The sequence below is a fragment of the Malus sylvestris genome, chromosome 15 (assembly GCF_916048215.2).
Source record: "Malus sylvestris chromosome 15, drMalSylv7.2, whole genome shotgun sequence".
NCBI lineage: Eukaryota > Viridiplantae > Streptophyta > Magnoliopsida > Rosales > Rosaceae > Malus > Malus sylvestris.
In genome coordinates, this window is record NC_062274.1 from 5,904,112 (window position 1) to 5,921,935 (window position 17,824).

General features: G+C 36.1%; 1 protein-coding gene, 1 long non-coding RNA gene and 1 pseudogene across 3 annotated transcripts; 1 reads left to right on the top strand and 2 right to left on the bottom strand.

Moving 5' to 3' along the window:
• Positions 1 to 1,591: 1,591 nt before the first annotated feature.
• Positions 1,592 to 5,333, bottom strand: LOC126601414 (patatin-like protein 2; annotated as a pseudogene).
• Positions 5,334 to 6,276: 943 nt separating this feature from the next.
• Positions 6,277 to 12,980, bottom strand: LOC126604122 (patatin-like protein 2). 2 transcript variants are annotated; one of them, XM_050271234.1, is made up of 7 exons: positions 12,718 to 12,980; positions 12,409 to 12,590; positions 12,089 to 12,278; positions 11,810 to 11,971; positions 11,406 to 11,708; positions 10,276 to 10,448; positions 6,277 to 6,358 (listed from the first exon to the last, which is right to left on the bottom strand). In XM_050271234.1, exons 1-7 carry the CDS (start codon positions 12,850 to 12,852, stop codon positions 6,277 to 6,279), a joined length of 1,227 nt encoding a protein of 408 aa, XP_050127191.1. In that variant the 5' UTR covers positions 12,853 to 12,980. The 2 variants fall into 2 exon arrangements, with proteins under 2 accessions (XP_050127191.1, XP_050127190.1); XM_050271233.1 differs by lacking the exon at positions 6,277 to 6,358 and adding an exon at positions 9,936 to 10,178 and having other exon boundaries at positions 12,718 to 12,973.
• A 1,832-nt stretch (positions 12,981 to 14,812) lies between these two features.
• On the top strand, positions 14,813 to 17,402 carry LOC126601891 (uncharacterized). The gene is made up of 4 exons (XR_007615853.1): positions 14,813 to 15,100; positions 15,227 to 15,291; positions 15,719 to 15,787; positions 17,109 to 17,402. It is a non-coding gene; the product is annotated as an uncharacterized LOC126601891 (long non-coding RNA).
• Positions 17,403 to 17,824: the final 422 nt, after the last annotated feature.

Below are 17,824 nucleotides of genomic sequence, written 5' to 3' on the forward strand. Positions count from 1 at the left end.
TTTTTTCATCTTGTAATTTTTTATTTGGTTATGAATTTTTTTCTTCGACAGTTATCAAGGTTTTGTATTCTTTCCTTTTTCTTTCTCAGTCCCCTTAACCCTCTTCCGAAAAAAAAAAATAATAATAATAATAAACACACACCCCTGTTTAATTTGTTTTTAGCCTTTCAGACTGTAAATAAAAATATGCGAGACACTAAAACACGTGTGTAAAAATCACCTCCTAACAATAATAATATTATATATAACTAAAAAAAGTTGAAACAACAATACGGCTGAGAGCCATATATAACCAAATTATGCAGAGTTTAATTAACTATCCCCAACATTGCCAATTGACTAAAGTTTGAACAGTTTCGACCAAAGTAGAAATTTTCCCTTTCTGTTAGTAATATTCTCAGACTTTTACGTTTTTGTTTCATTGGTTTGGCTACTTGCTGGAACGAAAAATCAATCTTTAAAGTCTCTTTCGCGGGTCTATGGAAAACAAGTTCCATCACGAAATGACTCCACTTCCATAAAGCAAGAACAAAAACGAAATTAGTAGCTCACGTGTTCTTTATCTAAACAATAATTAAGAGCATTTTGCTTATAATTGTGGACTTTGCTGGTAAGAGTCATTATCCAAGAATATAGACTCATCAAGCTTGGACCATAGCTTGACCAAATGGTCAAATATGCATGCTCCTCAAACCGTTCCAAACGCTCACGTATGTTACATCTAACTTTTCAAAACTTTCTTTACGAATCGAATTTTGTCGGCGGGAGTGGTTAGGCATGCTTACATAAGAGTGAAACAAATATAATTAACCTTGCTATATATATATATATATATAGAAAGAGGGATGAGGAGTTTTTGCATTTCAAAAGAAAATTACATTTTAATTTTTGTTGAAAGTATTTAATTAGATCAATTGATCATATATAGTTTTTAGCCGCAATTGGTTATTGACTAATACTTTGTTTGAATAAGGAAATTTATAATTACTATGATAATTAGGTAAATTTGAAATGACAGAAATAGAAATGACGAAATTATTTTTTTTAGAATTTGTGAATTTTCTTGTTTAGTTAACCTAGAAGAGTAATGGAATTTGAATATGAATTTTTTATTTATTTTTAAACTCTCACTCAAAGAAATTTGGAAGTGACCTATTTACATGGAATTCAAATTTGACAAATGGAGGTCTCAAATTCAAAGTATTTTTTCTACGCAAAAATTCTAAATTTATTTGTTTATGATTCAAACAAGTGAACTAGTGCATGTCAAATTATAATTTATATCTTGTGTCAAAATTACAAGTTTATTTTCCTCATCCAAACATAATGTAAGTTTTTTTTTTCTTTGGGCAACTTACAATTATTTTGGAATAGTCATTAAGTTAGCATATACAACACCCGGAAGAAAACTTATTCCAGCACAAAAAAGAATCTAAAAGAATAATCTAAACAGTATGATGGATCATTTGCCCCCAACTTGACGTTATTACAGCAATTTAATTATCATTCAAATGAATTACCAAAACAAAAGAGTCATGATTTTTATCCAAAAAACAAAAACGAAAGAATCTTGGCTAGTTTGGTCATAGACTCAAAGGGTGATATATGGCTTTGCAGCATGTCCAACAGACGACTTTGCAAGGCGAAGCCACTTCTCTTCAGATAATAGTTTTGCAAACTTGCACAGTCACAAATAACAACTTTCGATTATGACAAAAATTATACCACAGAAATTGGGGAAATTTATATCTGGTTTTGGTAATTGATATGGTGTACCTAGTGAGAGCCTCTTCATTGGACTCGTGTTTTGAAGGCTCCACCCTGCCAGTCTCCAAATTAACCCTAGAAACTGGTATTTTCAACAGGCCTTCACCCACTTTGAGAAGATCATCCAAATTCTTCTTAACGGCTATGTCCACAGAAGATACTTGTCCAGTTAACGTGTCATCCTGCATTTTTGTTTATTCCATTTAAAAACACTTATAATGGTGTTTGGCAAAAAAACATGGATATGGGTCAAACAAACGCTTTCTAAAGAATTGCTTGAATTTTTAACAGAAATTTTAACATATTTGTAACAAAAGAAAGTTGCTGACCGTTTAGCATGGTGTTGATCAATATGCTGTTCATTGCTGGGGTTCATGCCCTCCTTCTGGTTTTATATATGTTCCCCTTTAGTTCTCTGTCTTTATTTATTTGAATAAGAAAGGGGGAAGAGGCGCCTGGCTCTTAGAGAGTGTAGGACCCTTAACCTTTAGGGTTGGAGAGTTAGACGCTACGCATTCTACACCGTGTTATTAAAAGGAGATAAGGAGATAATATATTGTTCTCTTTATTGAACAAATGATGTTATCTACATTAAAGGGAAGGGGAGGTAGGCTAATCCTCACAATGGGGATAACAATAATGTGGTTCAAATTTGCTTAAAAGATAATATATCTTAATACTCTATTTGCTTAAAAAAAATCAACAAAAAATAGTAATTGAAATGTAATAGGGTGACGTAAAGCACATGCAAGGTCCCTCCAATAAAACTAATTGGCAATATAGAAATTGCCCAACCACTTATAAGTACAAGCAAGGTCCCTTTTCCCATCAATGTGAGAATTTTTTTCTTTTGTCAAACCCATCAGTGTGAAATTCATTCTTAACAAGTAATAACTAATTAATAACTAATAAAATTAATTAATGTACCTGAATTCGAAGGTAATTGTTCTCCGAACGAAGGGCTTGGAAAACTACAGAAAGATGATAATCGACCATATCAGAACTTGATTGACTGAAAACATCAATTATTGGGGTTCCACCACCGCTGGTTAACCAATCTAATAAACCCCACTTGGCTGCAGAATGCGCACGGTATTTGAAACTCAGCTTTTGGCGAGCCAGTTCCGAGAGATATCACTAGAAATCGCCCATAGTCCATGGCCTTTATAGGGAAGAAATCTTCACTCCCACTTATTATTGTCTTTGTCACTTCACCTATTGCAAGTAAAGTCTGGAATAAGACCAAAAATAATGTTGGAAGTCATTAAACCAACCAAATAAAATTTAACCTATCAGAAAAGGTCTTAAGTTCGAATTAATTCTTATATATACCGGATTATTCGTAGCCACACCGCCATCTATAAGGTTAAAATCTTTTACATTCCCTTCTGGGTCAATTGTTTCAAAATAGTGAGCTGGGAGATAAGTGTTAAATGTCCCACATCAGTGGGGTAAAGGAAACCTAATGGGTTTAAATAGTATTATCTTACTCTAACTAATATTGAGGCATTTTGTGTTATAACTCCACACTTGACGGATTAGGCAGGTGGAAAAGTTGGGGACAGTATCGGTGTCGTTAGAGTGGGGTGGGTCGGCGATCCAAAAATTCCAACAATAAGCTGGAAAATATAGTTGGCGGGAGCTGTTTTATGTTAAATGTGGGAATGACAACATTAGTCAATGTCTGATGAAGTTTTTTAGAACCAAGTTTCTGCCCAACCAAGTCATGCAGATACTTCCCATCATATTTTTTCCCTGAGGGCTTTGATAATCTTTTTCATTTTCGGAAACAGCGGACAACTGTTGTTTAAAACATTAATGTTCATGTTAGAAACTGTGGCATGCACCCAAACAAGTACAATGTCAGTGGATAAGAATTTGATTCAAAAACTGTGGACTAGCTTCTTGGATAGAGCTCATCAAGTTGGACAAAGTCAGTTCGTATTTAGCCATAAATTGTTTACTAATCTCTGTGAAATAATTGCAGAATGGTGGGTGAGACTCCAAGCATGAGACTAGTTGGTTATAATGTAAAGCCATATTGGAGGGTTAATAAACAAGGCACTAAGTTTGGCCAAAGCCAAACCCTGTGATATGCTCATGAACTGCCTACCCTTCAAGCAAACCTCCATCAAGCATATGCAGCTAATACTTTAAGCTTATTATTAAGATTATCAAGTTGTTCTGTGCGGCTGCGTACAATGAAGCCACACGATGTAATATTCCTTGTCAAATGGCCACTAGCTAGAAAAACTTTACGCGTTATATATAATTTGATTCGTATAAGGCGGCGATGCACATTAGCAGTAACTTAAGAAGGTCAATTCGAGGGCCAAAAGTTGCTGGTGTGATTGATCTACTGGCCAAATGCAAAGCACTTGTAAGAAATAAAAAATTGGTCTACCATTCAATTATGTCTGCATATAACTTCAACTTGATGGTAAAGTGATGCTGCATAATTTAATCAAGTTGTATATTGTCATGAGTTTTTCGTGTACTTTGATTAAGGGCGTATGTAGTATTTGGTTGTCCAGTCAGTAACCTTATGCTTCAGTAATACCAGAATCATTGTATGATTCTAATGCTCCTGTCAACAAGGAAGAGGAAAATATATTTTAGTTCTGTTTTTTCATGCCATGTATCACATTTCAGAAAATAGAATTTTCCACAAATTTATCCAGCTTAATTAAATGTGCCCTGCAGTAACTTGGAGGTATATGCTTCTCTTTTAGCATACCACATGACTGGTATGCCTAAATTTGGCTCCAATATAACTGAAGCGAAAATTAACTTACCAGTTAATCTTTTCTGAACTTACTGAAGTGGTGCTTCAAAACTACATGTTGTGAGTGGTAGAAATTTCAGTTGTTTTTAGAGCATATACTGTACATACATATGTAAAACAATTGTGTATATAAGCACGCTACACCGCAGTGAGTTGGATGAACTTTATAAAGAAAATATTGAAGTGCAAAGAATCACAATGACTCTATTAGAGGATTTGTTCGACAAGATTTGAAGGATGCAAAAATAAATCATAAGATTGCAGTATGTTCATAAGATTGATGAGTCTGCAATATTTCTCCAACATATAAGCTGTTTTGTTTGCTATACTCCAAACATTTACTGAAGAAAAAACAAGTGCAACTATGCGCAGATCAGTGAAAAACTGAAATTCAATGAAGAAAACGGATCGACAAGACTCCTGATGTAACAAATTCTAAGACAGTCAATTGGATAGAAAGCTGAGCTTAAGAATAAGCTGTTCTATCTGAGCTTAAGAATAAGCTGCAACAAGCCTCACATTGCTGACCTTGATTTGTACTGCTCACGAGTCATGATGGGGCAGGTGTTGAATAATAGAAAGTCCCACGTCAGAAATCTTTCAAAATAATTTTCATTTTATCTCAAGTGATTCCACTACTACTTGTACTAAAAACTCACACCAGCTGGACTGTACGAGCCATCTGGTTAAGTTAAGGACAATATCAGTGTTGATTAGTGGTGGGTCGCTAACCTGCCTCTCTGAAACTGCAGGTTTTGTTAAGAACCAATGGGAAAGCCATCGCTAGTGACTCATCCACAATGCTTTAAAAATGCTGTTAAAAAGCAAAAAGAAGGCCATCCCTAGTACTCCATGTTCAATGTTTTACTGATCATTATGTTTAAATGATTAAGTTTTGTTCATGTCAGATGCTGTGCTTTGGGGGTGTTCATTTGAAAAAAAAAAGGAAGCCTGTACTTTCTGACTGACTGCTTCATATATATTGATGCCAAGAAAAACCAGTTCTTCCTCCCATGGGATTGTATGGCACTACAAAAAAATGCTCTAAATTAGTTCGTGCAAACCCTAGAGGCCAAGATAAATGGTGGCCGGCCTTCTTCTTTTACCAAATATAATATGATTCACCTAATCTTTAAAGTCTCTGCACAGTTAAACTATGCTTGTGGACTTGTTGGTAAAAGTCACATTCCAACTTGACTAATACAAAATTATATTAATACCGTCTCATTCCAACTGACCAAATAGTCAAGCTAATTTGTGACAACATTCCCTTTACCAAATAGTCAAGCTATTCTGCCCATGCAACATTCCCTTTACAGAAAAAAAAACCCCTCAACCCTTTTGTTTAAACAACAAGCAACAAAAGTGCCAGACGAGAAAAGTTCTTAAAGTTGAATGTTGTAATTAATATCACTATATCTAGAAATAAACTAAGAAGAGTTGGTGAATTAATGGCTGTTTTTATCGAAAGATCTCCAAGAGGCCGGTCTGGCCACATGTATGTGCATAATATAAACAGAACTATTGGCAATTTTACTCAATTTTTTTTTTCCTTAGACTATGAATTTTAATGATGAATCACAACATAATAATAGTTGAACTAAGGAATATTTGCCACCCCACGGGGGATTTATTCGATTACATAAAGAATACTAAAGAATCTAGAAAGTTGGATCAAATGATCATTAGCTGTGTACACAAAGATTAAGATGTGTTTTTGATGATCAGTTGGGTTTTGCAGTACATTGACCATGTGGCGACTTTGCAAGACGAAGCCTCTTCTCTTCAGAGAGTAGTTTTGCAAACCTGCAAAATATAAAATGTGGATGAGTTATAAATCAGAGAAATGTTAGCATATAGATTGTGGAAATATATATTATGATTGATATATGATCTGTATACCTTATAAGAGTTTCTTCATGATTACAAGCTTCTAATTTCCCCGTCTCTAAATTAACCCCAGAATGAACAGGTTGTTTTTATAGGCCTTCACCAACTTTCACAAGATCGTCCAAATTCTTCTCTGTTGCTATATCTACAGAAGATACGTCCCCATGCATGCAGCTTGTCATCCTGCATATTATTATTATTTTTTTCATTCAAATGTATTTGTTAATAAATCTGAACCTTCAATCTTAGTCTCAACTCTATTATTTTATGATGTTCTTAGTCGCGTAGAGAGAATGAATTAATACCTGAATTCGAAGGTAGTTTTTCTCAGAGTGAAGGGCTTGGAAAACCACAGAAAGGTTAAGATCAACCATATCAGCACTTCCTTGACTGAAAACATCGATGATCGGTGTCGAGCCTCCGCTGGTTAACCAATTCAATAAGCCCCATTTAGCTGCATTATCCCAAGTTTTATCCTTTCATCCAAACATAGTGTAAGTTTTTTCTCTTTCAGCAGCTTACAATTATTTGGAAATGTAACGACTTGTCCCCAAATATTATGGCTTTTATAATTTTAAAGCATGAATTTACGAAAATGCCCTTCGAGGCAAAAATGTTGACTTTTGTTGACCGTCTTGTCGTGTCACGTAAGGTTTGTTTCCTTGGTGTATCCTTGTAGTACTCATTGTTACGAACTCATGGGAGCAAGTAGAATCGAATTTGGAGTTACGATGAACGTTTTACGGAACTATGAAGTAGATGGGCAAAGTAGTCAATTCACTATTCTAGATATTAGGGTTGGATATTTTATCATTTAAATAAATTTTGTCATGCGGGGCCCACACCCCACTTCTCATTCTTACATGTGTCCTCCCCTCCCCCAATCTCCGAAACTCTTTCTCCCTCATTTTCCTATGTCACTCCCCCCTCCCCTAACACACCTACAGACCACTTGCTCGCCATTCTCTCTAGTGAGCACCACAAACCAACCACCACCTCGCCACTCTTCCTCCGGTGAACCACTCAGACCACCATCACTTTTCCTAACGTGCTCAGGACGCTAGGTTGATGGTTCGAAACGCACAGTGGTTGCTGCCACTATTATTGATTTTCCTGTCAATTCCTCGATTTTCTTGACGAAGTGAGTCTCGGGACTCCCTTAATCTTTCTCATCTAGCTATCCTACGTTTATAAGTTACGTTAGACGTGTGTGTTGATGAAGTTTGGTGCAGATCGACTGGGAGGAAAAGTTCCCCAGATTCTGGTGGATATCCGGCGGCTTCAAGCCGTTTTTCTACCAACTTCGGCCACGGATGGCCACAAGATAGGTATAATATTCTTCCTTGTTCCTTGGGCTTCATTTTGGTATATAGAATGACTAGTTTTAGTTAAGTTTTGGGGATGATCGGAGATTGGAAGCTCCGGCTTTCTTCTTCGTGGAGACTGGCCGACCCATGATTTGAATTCGAGTCAACTCGACCCATAACCCAATAACCGGCCCAAATCCAACTTATTAACCCAGGCCTAACCCAACAATCGGCCCAACCCAACAACCCAAACCCCAGATCCGACCTGGACTTAACCCCAACTTCCATGGTCGGCGCGTAGGCTGCACGTGGCGGGTTGTCATGGCCGGCGCATAAAGCACATGCACCTTCGTCAGATGTACTGTTCTTTGCTGCCATCCATGGTGGTGCCGGTGAATTTTTTGACGACTTTTCCAGCAACCTATCTCGACGCGTGCGATGATGCGTGGCCTTTCGGGCCACCGCCCCGTGGATGCGTGTGGGGGAACCTGAGCTCCCTTCTTAGGTTTGTCGACGTGCCGAATCCAAATCCACTGTTCATTTTATGAAATTCGATCATTTCAGTAAAGTTCTATTAAATGGGCTCTATTTGTGTTTAGGTGCATTGGTAGAAAGTGACACCGTCTTCTCGAGTTCGAGCGACTCTCGGGCAACAAAATATATGTGAGTGGACCCCTTTTTAAATTGCATGTTTTTATAAAATATTATGCATTTCATATTTCATGAATTGATTACGTTTCATGATATGATTTACGGATTTCTTTATTTATGGTTTACGAAGAATTTATGATTTATTTAAATTGCTCTTACGAAATAATTATGATTTATTGAATTTATGTTTTACTAGAGGTTAGGAATTATTGGATTTTCGTATATGAAATTCTATGGATTTACGAATATGATTTACTACGGTTTATGAGATGAGGTTTTGAGCTTTTGAACTCCGGTGTTTTAATACGAGTTTTGAGATACGTTTTCTGTGCTTACCTAGTGGCTTATCATACAACACATACACACAACATGGGTATGTAGACGTCTATGGCCATAGGACACAGTTGATGATATTTATGACATACTCCCAGCTTTACTGGCGAAACCAATGTCGGACAGCTTCACTAGCCACGACTAGTGTCTATGTGTTATGTTATGCTATTTTATACAGCTTCACTTTCGGGTGATGGACGTGTTATACAGCTTCACCTTTGGGTGATGGACATGTACTGCCTTCGGGCGACCATGATACCCCTAGTTAAGTACCTCATTGATGTGATTCACAGATGTTTTACGAATTTACCTTCGGGCGACTATTTCCATTACTGAGCATTGTTTTACACGTACTTATTTTATGAATGTTTTCCATGACATGCTAGAGTTTTCAGAAAACCTATTATGTAGTATTATATGTGTTTTCAAAACAGGGGCTAGTATGTTCAGAAAGAAAATAGTTTTCTTATTATTAGTTCCACTCACCCTTTGTTTTGCGCCCCCTTCAAGAGTTAGGATCGAGGCATACAATCCCAGCGTCATAACACCTCTGTATAGGTATCTTCGAGTTTTCTCAATGTAGGACCCATTCCTTGGTTCATACCATTTTATAATAATTCTTTCACATTATTCTTGATTAGTTGTATACTTTGAACACGGTTCTGCATGAATGTATTTCTTTCTAATTATATATTTTATTTGTATGCATGTTTAAAATTACTTCATCACCTTCGGATGTCGGCTAACACGTGCTTATTCTGATATTTGAGGATATTGGAATCAGAGTGTGTTAGGAAAAGTCATTAAGTTAGGATATCCAACACCTGGAAGAAAATGGAATAGGATTATCTTCCTTTTTTTACCCTTCCCTCCCCTCCTATTTGAATGATCATGATTAGGTCATGTCAACATCTTATATTAATTTTTTTATAGCAAGAGAAAGACAAAATAAGATAATGTAAAAGAAGGGGATGAAAGGGGATGGAAAGAGGAGGGGAGAGAATCCTAGTTCGAAGAAAACTTATTCCAACACAAAAAAGAACCTAAAAGAATAATCTAAACAGTATGATGGATCATTTGCTCCAACTTGACGTTATTACAACAATTTAATTATCATTCAAATTAATTACCAAAACAAAAGAGTCATGATTTTTATCAAAAAAAAAAAAACACCCGGAAGAAAACTTATTCCAACACAAAAATAAATCTAAGAGAATAATCTAAACATTATGATGGATCATTTGCCCCCAAGTTGACGTTATTACAACAATTTAATTATCATTCAAATTAATTACCAAAACAAAAGAGTCATGATTTTTATCAATAAAAACAAAAACTAAAGAATCTTGGCTGGTCTGATCATTGTTTAATTAGGCTTTGCGGCGTGTCCAACAGGCGACTTTGCAAGGCGAAGCCACTTCTCTTCAGATAATAGTTTTGCAAACCTGCAAAATAACAAGTAACAACTTTCTATTACTACAAAAAATTTACCACAAAAATTGTGGAAATTTATATCTGGTTTTGGTAATTGATATGGTGTACCTAGTGAGAGCCTCTTCATTGGACTCGTGTTTTGAAGGCTCCACCCTGCCAGTCTCCAAATTAACCCTAGAAACTGGTTTTTTCAACAGGCCTTCACCCACTTTGAGAAGATCATCCAAATTCTTCTTATCGGCTATGTCCACAGAAGATACTTGTCCAGTTAATGTGTCATCCTGCATTTTTGTTTATTCCATTTAATTGTGTTTTTACAATTAGATTACGAGCCTGTCTTGGACTCTTGGCAACTAAAAACAGTTATAATAGTGTTTGGCAAAAAAACATGGATATGGGTCAAACAAACGCTTTCTAAAGAAGTACTTGAATTTTTAACAGAAAATTTAACATATTTGTAACAAACACCCTAATAAAACTGCTTCATGAGCAAAAGCTATTCTTACAAAGGAAATTCCAAATGCGTCTATTTAACGTAGTATTTTTTTTATCACTTTCATTGATAATTAAGGTAGTCAACAATGTGATAGGTAAATGTGATCCACTATATGTCGATTCAGATTTCGCATGTTGATATAAAGATAAGAAAGTTGCTGACTGTTTAACATGATGTTGATCAATACGGTGTTCATTGGTGGGGTTCATGCCCTTATTTTGGTTTTATACATGTTCTCCTCTAGTTCTATGTCTTTCTCTATTTATTTGAATAAGAAAGGGGGAAGAGGCGCCTGGCTTTTGGAGACTGTACGACCCTTCACCTTTAGGTTTGAGAGCGAACGCTATGCATCATACACCGTGTTAATAAAATGAGATAATATATATTTTTTTTATTAAACAAATGATGTTATCTATACTAAGAAGGAGAGGGTAGGTTAAGTCTCATAAATAAGATAGTAATAATGTGGTTCAAATTTGGCTAGGAGAAAATATATCTTAATACTCTATTTACTTTAAAAAAGCAACAAAAAATAGTAAATGGAATGGGGTGACGTAAAGCACGTGCAAGGTCCCTTCAATAAAACCAATTGGCAATATAAAAATTGCCCAACTACTTATAAGCATATGCAAGGTCCCTCCTCCCATTAATGTGAGATTTTTTTTTTTTTTGTCGAACCCATAAATGTGAAATTCACTTTCAACAAGTAATAACTATTAACTACTAAAATTAATTAATGTACCTGAATTCGAAGGTAATTATTCTCCGAATGAAGGGCTTGGAAAACCACAGAAAGATGATAATCGACCATATCAGAACTTGATTGACTGAAAACATCAATTATTGGGGTTCCACCACCGCTGGTTAACCAATCTAATAAACCCCACTTGGCTGCAGAATGCGCACGGTATTTGAACTCAGCTTTTGCCGAGCCAGTTCCTAGAGATATCACTAGAAATCGCCCATAGTCCATTGGCTTTATATGGAAGAAATCTTCACTCCCACTTATTATTGTCTTTGTCACTTCACCAATTGCAAGTAAAGTCTGGAATAAGACCAAAAATAATGTTGGAAGTCATTAAATCAACCAAATAACATTTAACTTATCAGAAAAAGTCTTAAGTTCAAATTAATTCTTTTATATACCGGATTATTCGCAGCCACACCGCCGTCTATAAGGTTAAAGTCTTTTACATTCCCTTCTGGGTCAATTGTTTCAAAATAGTGAGCTGGTAGATAAGTAGGTGCAGCTGAGGTTGCAATGCATATGTCTGAGAGTAAAGCATCAAAGAATGGTTTACTTTTCACCTAAGCACCCAAGAAAAGCAGATATTAATTCAGCTATATACATCCTTTTCTTTTTTGCTATAAACGTTTTCTTTTTTGCTATAAACAGGGGGAAAAATAACAAAGTAACAAACCTACCTCATAGCTGGAAAATATAGTTGGCTGGAGCTGTTTTATGTCAAATGTGGGAATGACAACATTAGTCAATGTCTGATGCAGTTTCTTAGAACCAAGTTTCTGCCCAACCAAGTCATGCAGATACTTCCCATCATATTTTGGCCCTGATAGGGCTTTGATAATCTTTGTCATTTTCGGAAACAATGGACAACTGTTGTTTAAAGCATTAATGTTCATATTAGAATCTATATATGCAGGAAGAGAAGTAATTTTTTTTTTGGTAAGAACAATATGTTCTGTATCAATATTCTAAAAATTTGACATAAAGATGCGGACATTACTGTTTCTGGGGGAAAATTTTGGGGCAGTGAGTGAGGTAGAAATCCTTAATATCCTTGGCAGCAAATACAGGGCGGTTGTTGTCATCTGGGGTTGCAAGCATTGCAGTCACAAGACCACCGGTGCTTGTTCCTGCAATCACATCAAAATAGTCGGCGATTCTTGCATCCTCACCATCCAACTTCTGCAACATGATCAATGAAATTCGACATTTAGTACTTAATGTGAAACATTAATATAATTTAGCAACTATTCTTTGACATGCAATTAATAAGGATGCATATGAAGACGAGATTGAATATCCTAGCTACCTGAAGCTCAGATTCAAGGTAACCAAGAATGGTTCCTGGGATAAGTCCTCTTATTCCACCCCCATCAATGCTGAGAATCGTTATTAAGTTTCCGTAAGTTGGGGCCTGTAATGGTATACTCTTGGTTCTGTCCATGAGACTTTCAGAGATAGAGAAAAAGAAAGAGAGATGGATTCTAGAAGAGGCTTTAAGCAAATATATAGCCTGACTGTTTTGCTGAGTTAGCCTTTGAGAGTACAGGGGTACTTATAGACTCCTCTTCATTAAGTTTCGAAGAATATCAACCAAGTTACTGGATCATATGCATGCATGCACCCAAACAAGTACAATGTCAGTGGATAAGAATTTGATTATTCAAATACTTTAGAGAAGCTTCTTGGATAGAGCTCATCAAGTTGGACAAAGTCGGTTCGTATTTAGTCATAAATTGTTTACTAATCTCTGTGAAATAATTGCAGAATGGTAGGTGAGACTCCAAGCATGAGACTAGTTGGTTATAATCTGAAGCCATTGGAGGGTTAATAAACAAGGCACTGAGTTTGGCCAAATCCAAACCCCATGATACGCTCATGAACTGCCTACCCTTAAAGCAAACCTCCATCAAGCATGCAGCTAAATACTTTACGTTTATTATTAAGATTATCAAGTTCTTCTGTGCGGCTTCGTATAATGAAGCCACATGATGTAATATTCCTTGTCAAATGGCCATTAGCTAGAAAATTTTTACGCGTTATATGTAATTTGATTCGTATAGAGGTCGCACTTGGTGCGATGGCAAGTGCCTTCGCCCATGAGCGGTAGGTCTCGGGTTCGAGACTTGGGAGCAGCCTCTCCATAAATGGGGGTAAGGCTAGCCGACATTCACCTCTCCCAGACCCTGCGTAAAGCGGGAGCCTTGTGCACTAAGTACGACCTATATGTAATTTGATTCGTATAAGGCGGCGATGCACATTAGCAGTAACTTGAGAAGGTCAATTCGAAGGCCAAAAGTTGCTAGTGTGATTGATCTATTGGCCAAATGCCGCACTCGTAAGAAATAAAAAATTGGTCTACCATTCAATTATGTCTGCATATAACTTCAACTTGATGGTAAAGTGATGCTGCATAATTTAATCAAGTTGTATATTTTCATGAGTTTTTCGTGTACTTTGATTAAGGGAGTATGTAGTATTTGGTTGTCCTGTCAGTAACCTTATACTTCAGTAATACCAGAATCATTGTATGATTCTAATGCTCCTGTCAACAAGGAAGAGGAAATATTTTGATTCTGTGTTTTCATACCGTATATCACACTTTCAGAAAATAAAATTTTCCACAAAATTTTCCAGCTTAATTAAATGTGCCCTGCAGTAACTAGGAGGTATATGCTTCTCTTTTAGCATGCCACATGACTGGTATACCTAAATTTGGCTCCAATATAACTGAAGCGAAAATTAACTTACCAGTTAATTTTTTATGAACTTGCTGAAGTGATGATTCAAAACTACATGTTGTGAGTGGTAGAAATTTCAGTGGTTCAAAAATATTTAAAACCATTGTGTATATAAGCACACTACGCCGCAGTGAGTTCGACGAATTTTATAAAGAAAATATTGAAGAGCATAGAATCACAATGACTCTATTAGAGGATTTCACTACAAGAAAAGTGAGCTTTGGGTACAAAACAAAGGGCACAATTGAGAATTTTGTGTCAGTTTGACAACCAAAAAGGGCACCATCTATTGTGCCCAATGTTAAAAAAAAATGACACAAAACAGTAATGAGCACGGAAACCGTGCCGAATAGGATCAGATGACAACTTTTTCATTGAAGATGGGCACAAAAAGCATTTTGTGTCTATAAAATATGTTTGTCAGCAACGCTGTATGTCCAGCCAGCCTTGCATGTGTCAGATTTGGAATTTTTTTATTAATTTGCAAAAACACGACAAAGATTATTGTGCCCTCTAGTTTAATATATTTAAATAAAAAGTAAATTTTGTGTCCTTTACATATTTACTTTTGGGATTTTTATGGGGCAAGCAAGGAAACCAAAGAAGATTTGGATAGGATAAGTTAAAATATGTAAACTTAAAAAATATAAAAAATCTCCCTTCCCTTCACAAACGTCCAACTCCCCTCTCTCCCCTCATTTCCCCCCACCTCTCTTCCTCCTTCGTCCTCTCTCTCTCTCTCCCCCCTCTTTCACGCAAGCCGTCCACCGGTCACCAACGACCGTCAAATTAAACCTCCAGAATCCTCTTCACGTCCTCTTTCCAACCCCCAAGTTAGTTTCTACAAATTTGTAGCCGAATTTCGTCAATTTCAGATCTAAGAAGCGGTGGCCGCGGATTTTCCGACAAATTTTCGGCCAAACCTGCCGGAATCGGACCTCGACCCAAGAGGTAAAAATGATCCTCTCCTTGTAGGTTGTCCTCCACTATAAGTTGTTTTCCAAAATAAAAACTTTTAGTTTTGGGATAGATTCTAGATTTCGAATTTTAAATCCATTTTCTGTATGCATGTCAAAGATTGGGACGAGGAAGTGAATCAAGTTTGTTTCCAACCTGGGCCGAGAAGAATTGGACCCGCCCACGTATGGATTTTTTTTGTATGCATGTCAAAGATTGGATTTTCTTTTTGCTTAAATTCATCCTAGTGTTACAAGTAGCTTCTGGAAGTTTATGGAAGAGCTTATGAAAAGATTCACATCCGTTTTACTCGTTTAAACTTGAAGTAGTTAATTGTCTTATTTTTCGTTTGGGGCGCTTGGTTCCACTTTGTTGTCCTGGAATGTATGACGGTAGTTGATGAATGTGCTGTGCATGTGGGTAACCTGTAAATTCCAAGTGTTCATATATAGTACAAAAATATTCTATTTGCCATCAAGCTAAGAATGCCCCTCATAATAACTTATAAGTATATATTTGTGTCTGATTTGTGGTTCTCATAAAATTATACGAAATTTACAATATTGTATGTTTACATGCAATTTCTCTATGTGCATGAACACTTATGTGGAGGGGGTGGGTCGGGTTTGGGAAGATCGGTGGATGTAGAGCCTGAATCGGAAATCACGTTGGTAAAATCAGGTAATCTTTTTCTAAGATTTTTCAATTTTAATGTGTTTTGGTTTCTAGGTAGTACTTTGTTTTAGTATTTCTTGTTTCGAATTCATGATCGCTGACTGGTGTTTATGTGATAATTAAATTATGTAAATCTTCATTTCTTGACTGTTTTTAACTGGGTTTCTTTGGGGGAAGTTTCAATTTGACTATAGAAGATATTCCCTAATTTTTTTGCTCAGATCTGACTTTGATTTAGGTAATTTACATTAGGTTTCTTTTGGGGAAGTTTCAATTTGCCTATAGGATAACGTCATTATCATTGAATGTGGAAATTTGTCAATGTCTTACAGTTAATTGTGATGCCCATGACGAGATGTGCATTTTTTTCCCATTACACTTATGTGTTTTGTCAATTAAACTCCAGACCAACTACTACTTATCACCTAAGTTCCTAAAATTCGTGTTTGTTATATGTTGTAGGAAATGACCTATTTTGAGATATTTTTTTGCATCTCTCTTTTATTCTACATTCGAAAGAGGTAGAGTCGCATTATTGGGACTGTGGATTGCTTTTTTCATGTGTTAATCTGTGTGAAGATTGATTGCCATGCATGAAGAAATTAAAAATGTTACTAAAGTGTCTGGCAAAAGTCATTATGTTTCAATCACGGACGAGTGCATGTATACATAGCAGAATTACACCAATTAATATGTGGGAGGAAGGATATATAGCATCTGATCTGGTAAAGAAAAGGAATCATGATTTAAAAATTTGGAAGCCATTACATACTCATTCTTGCTGCTCTGTGTAAATGATGTCACCTTCATTTTCAATAGCTTCTTGGTAGTCTAAATTTATAGTTCATTTTTTCAGCGATATCCAATGTGATAATGTATTTTACTGCTTGATATATTTCTTACTCGTGGTCATTTTTTAGAGGCTGTCAGAGCAGGGGATGTCAATACTGTGTTTTTTATGGTGGTTGAAGGTTGTTTGGCGTCCGATGAATTCAAATGGTATTAGGAATTATTGGTTTCATTATCTGTATGAATCAGTTTGTAGAACTAAATCATAAAAGCTTGTTTTTGCCCTACCCATAGTTTAATTGCCTGAACTACAAGATATTGATATTTTGGTGGATTGATTGGATGGTATCTTTAGAAGATATACAAATGCTTTTATCAATCTCTGCAAGGAGAAATGGCTTGAGGGGTTTGCTGGTTTGCATTATAGTTATACTATGTCTTCTTGGAATTGTATATAAGATGCATTTTTTTCTTTAATTATTCTTACTAAAGACTAAAGAGTACCGGCTTTTGTTTGTGTGTTTGTCTTTGTTACCAGAGATTTGGAAGTACCACCAAGCTGGCCTTCCTATTTGGACGTTCCACGCTTTGAAGATTTAAGTATCACCGACAAGCTAGCCTTCCTATTTTGGACTTATTTTGTTTTGAATTCGACTATATCTGTTATGGCTTTTGATGAGGTGCAAGGCTTGTTGGGGAAAATGCATTTGTCCAAAAATATGTGCTTTCAAGTTTTATTGTATTAGAGATAAAGTATGTAACATTACATTATGTTTGTGAGATTGGGAATGTGTTGTAGGCCTTTTCATTTTAAAAAAATTAAAGTTTTTCATTTCGTCAAATTTTTTTTAATATTTAATTCATGTTGGCACAATTACAATATGAAGTGCCAACGTGTCTGGAAAAGGTTGTCTGACAAGGTGTCAGAAACAAGGCACAGATAGTGGTCTATTTGTGCCTGCCTCTTTGAGCACAAATCATCATACTGTGCGCTTTCTGAAATGGTGACGCCCATAGAGGGCACAGACCCAAAAATAGTAGCTGCATTGTTGCTATTGGTCTATGGGCACAATTGTTGGTGCTTTTTGACCTCAAAGAGCATAGATAAATTATTGTGTGCAGTGCTCATTTTTTTTGTAGTGTTTGTACGACAAGATTTGAAGTACGCAAAAATAAATCATAAGATTGCAGTATGTTCATAAGATTGATGAATCTGCAATATTTCTCCGACATATAAGCTGTTTTGTTAGCTCC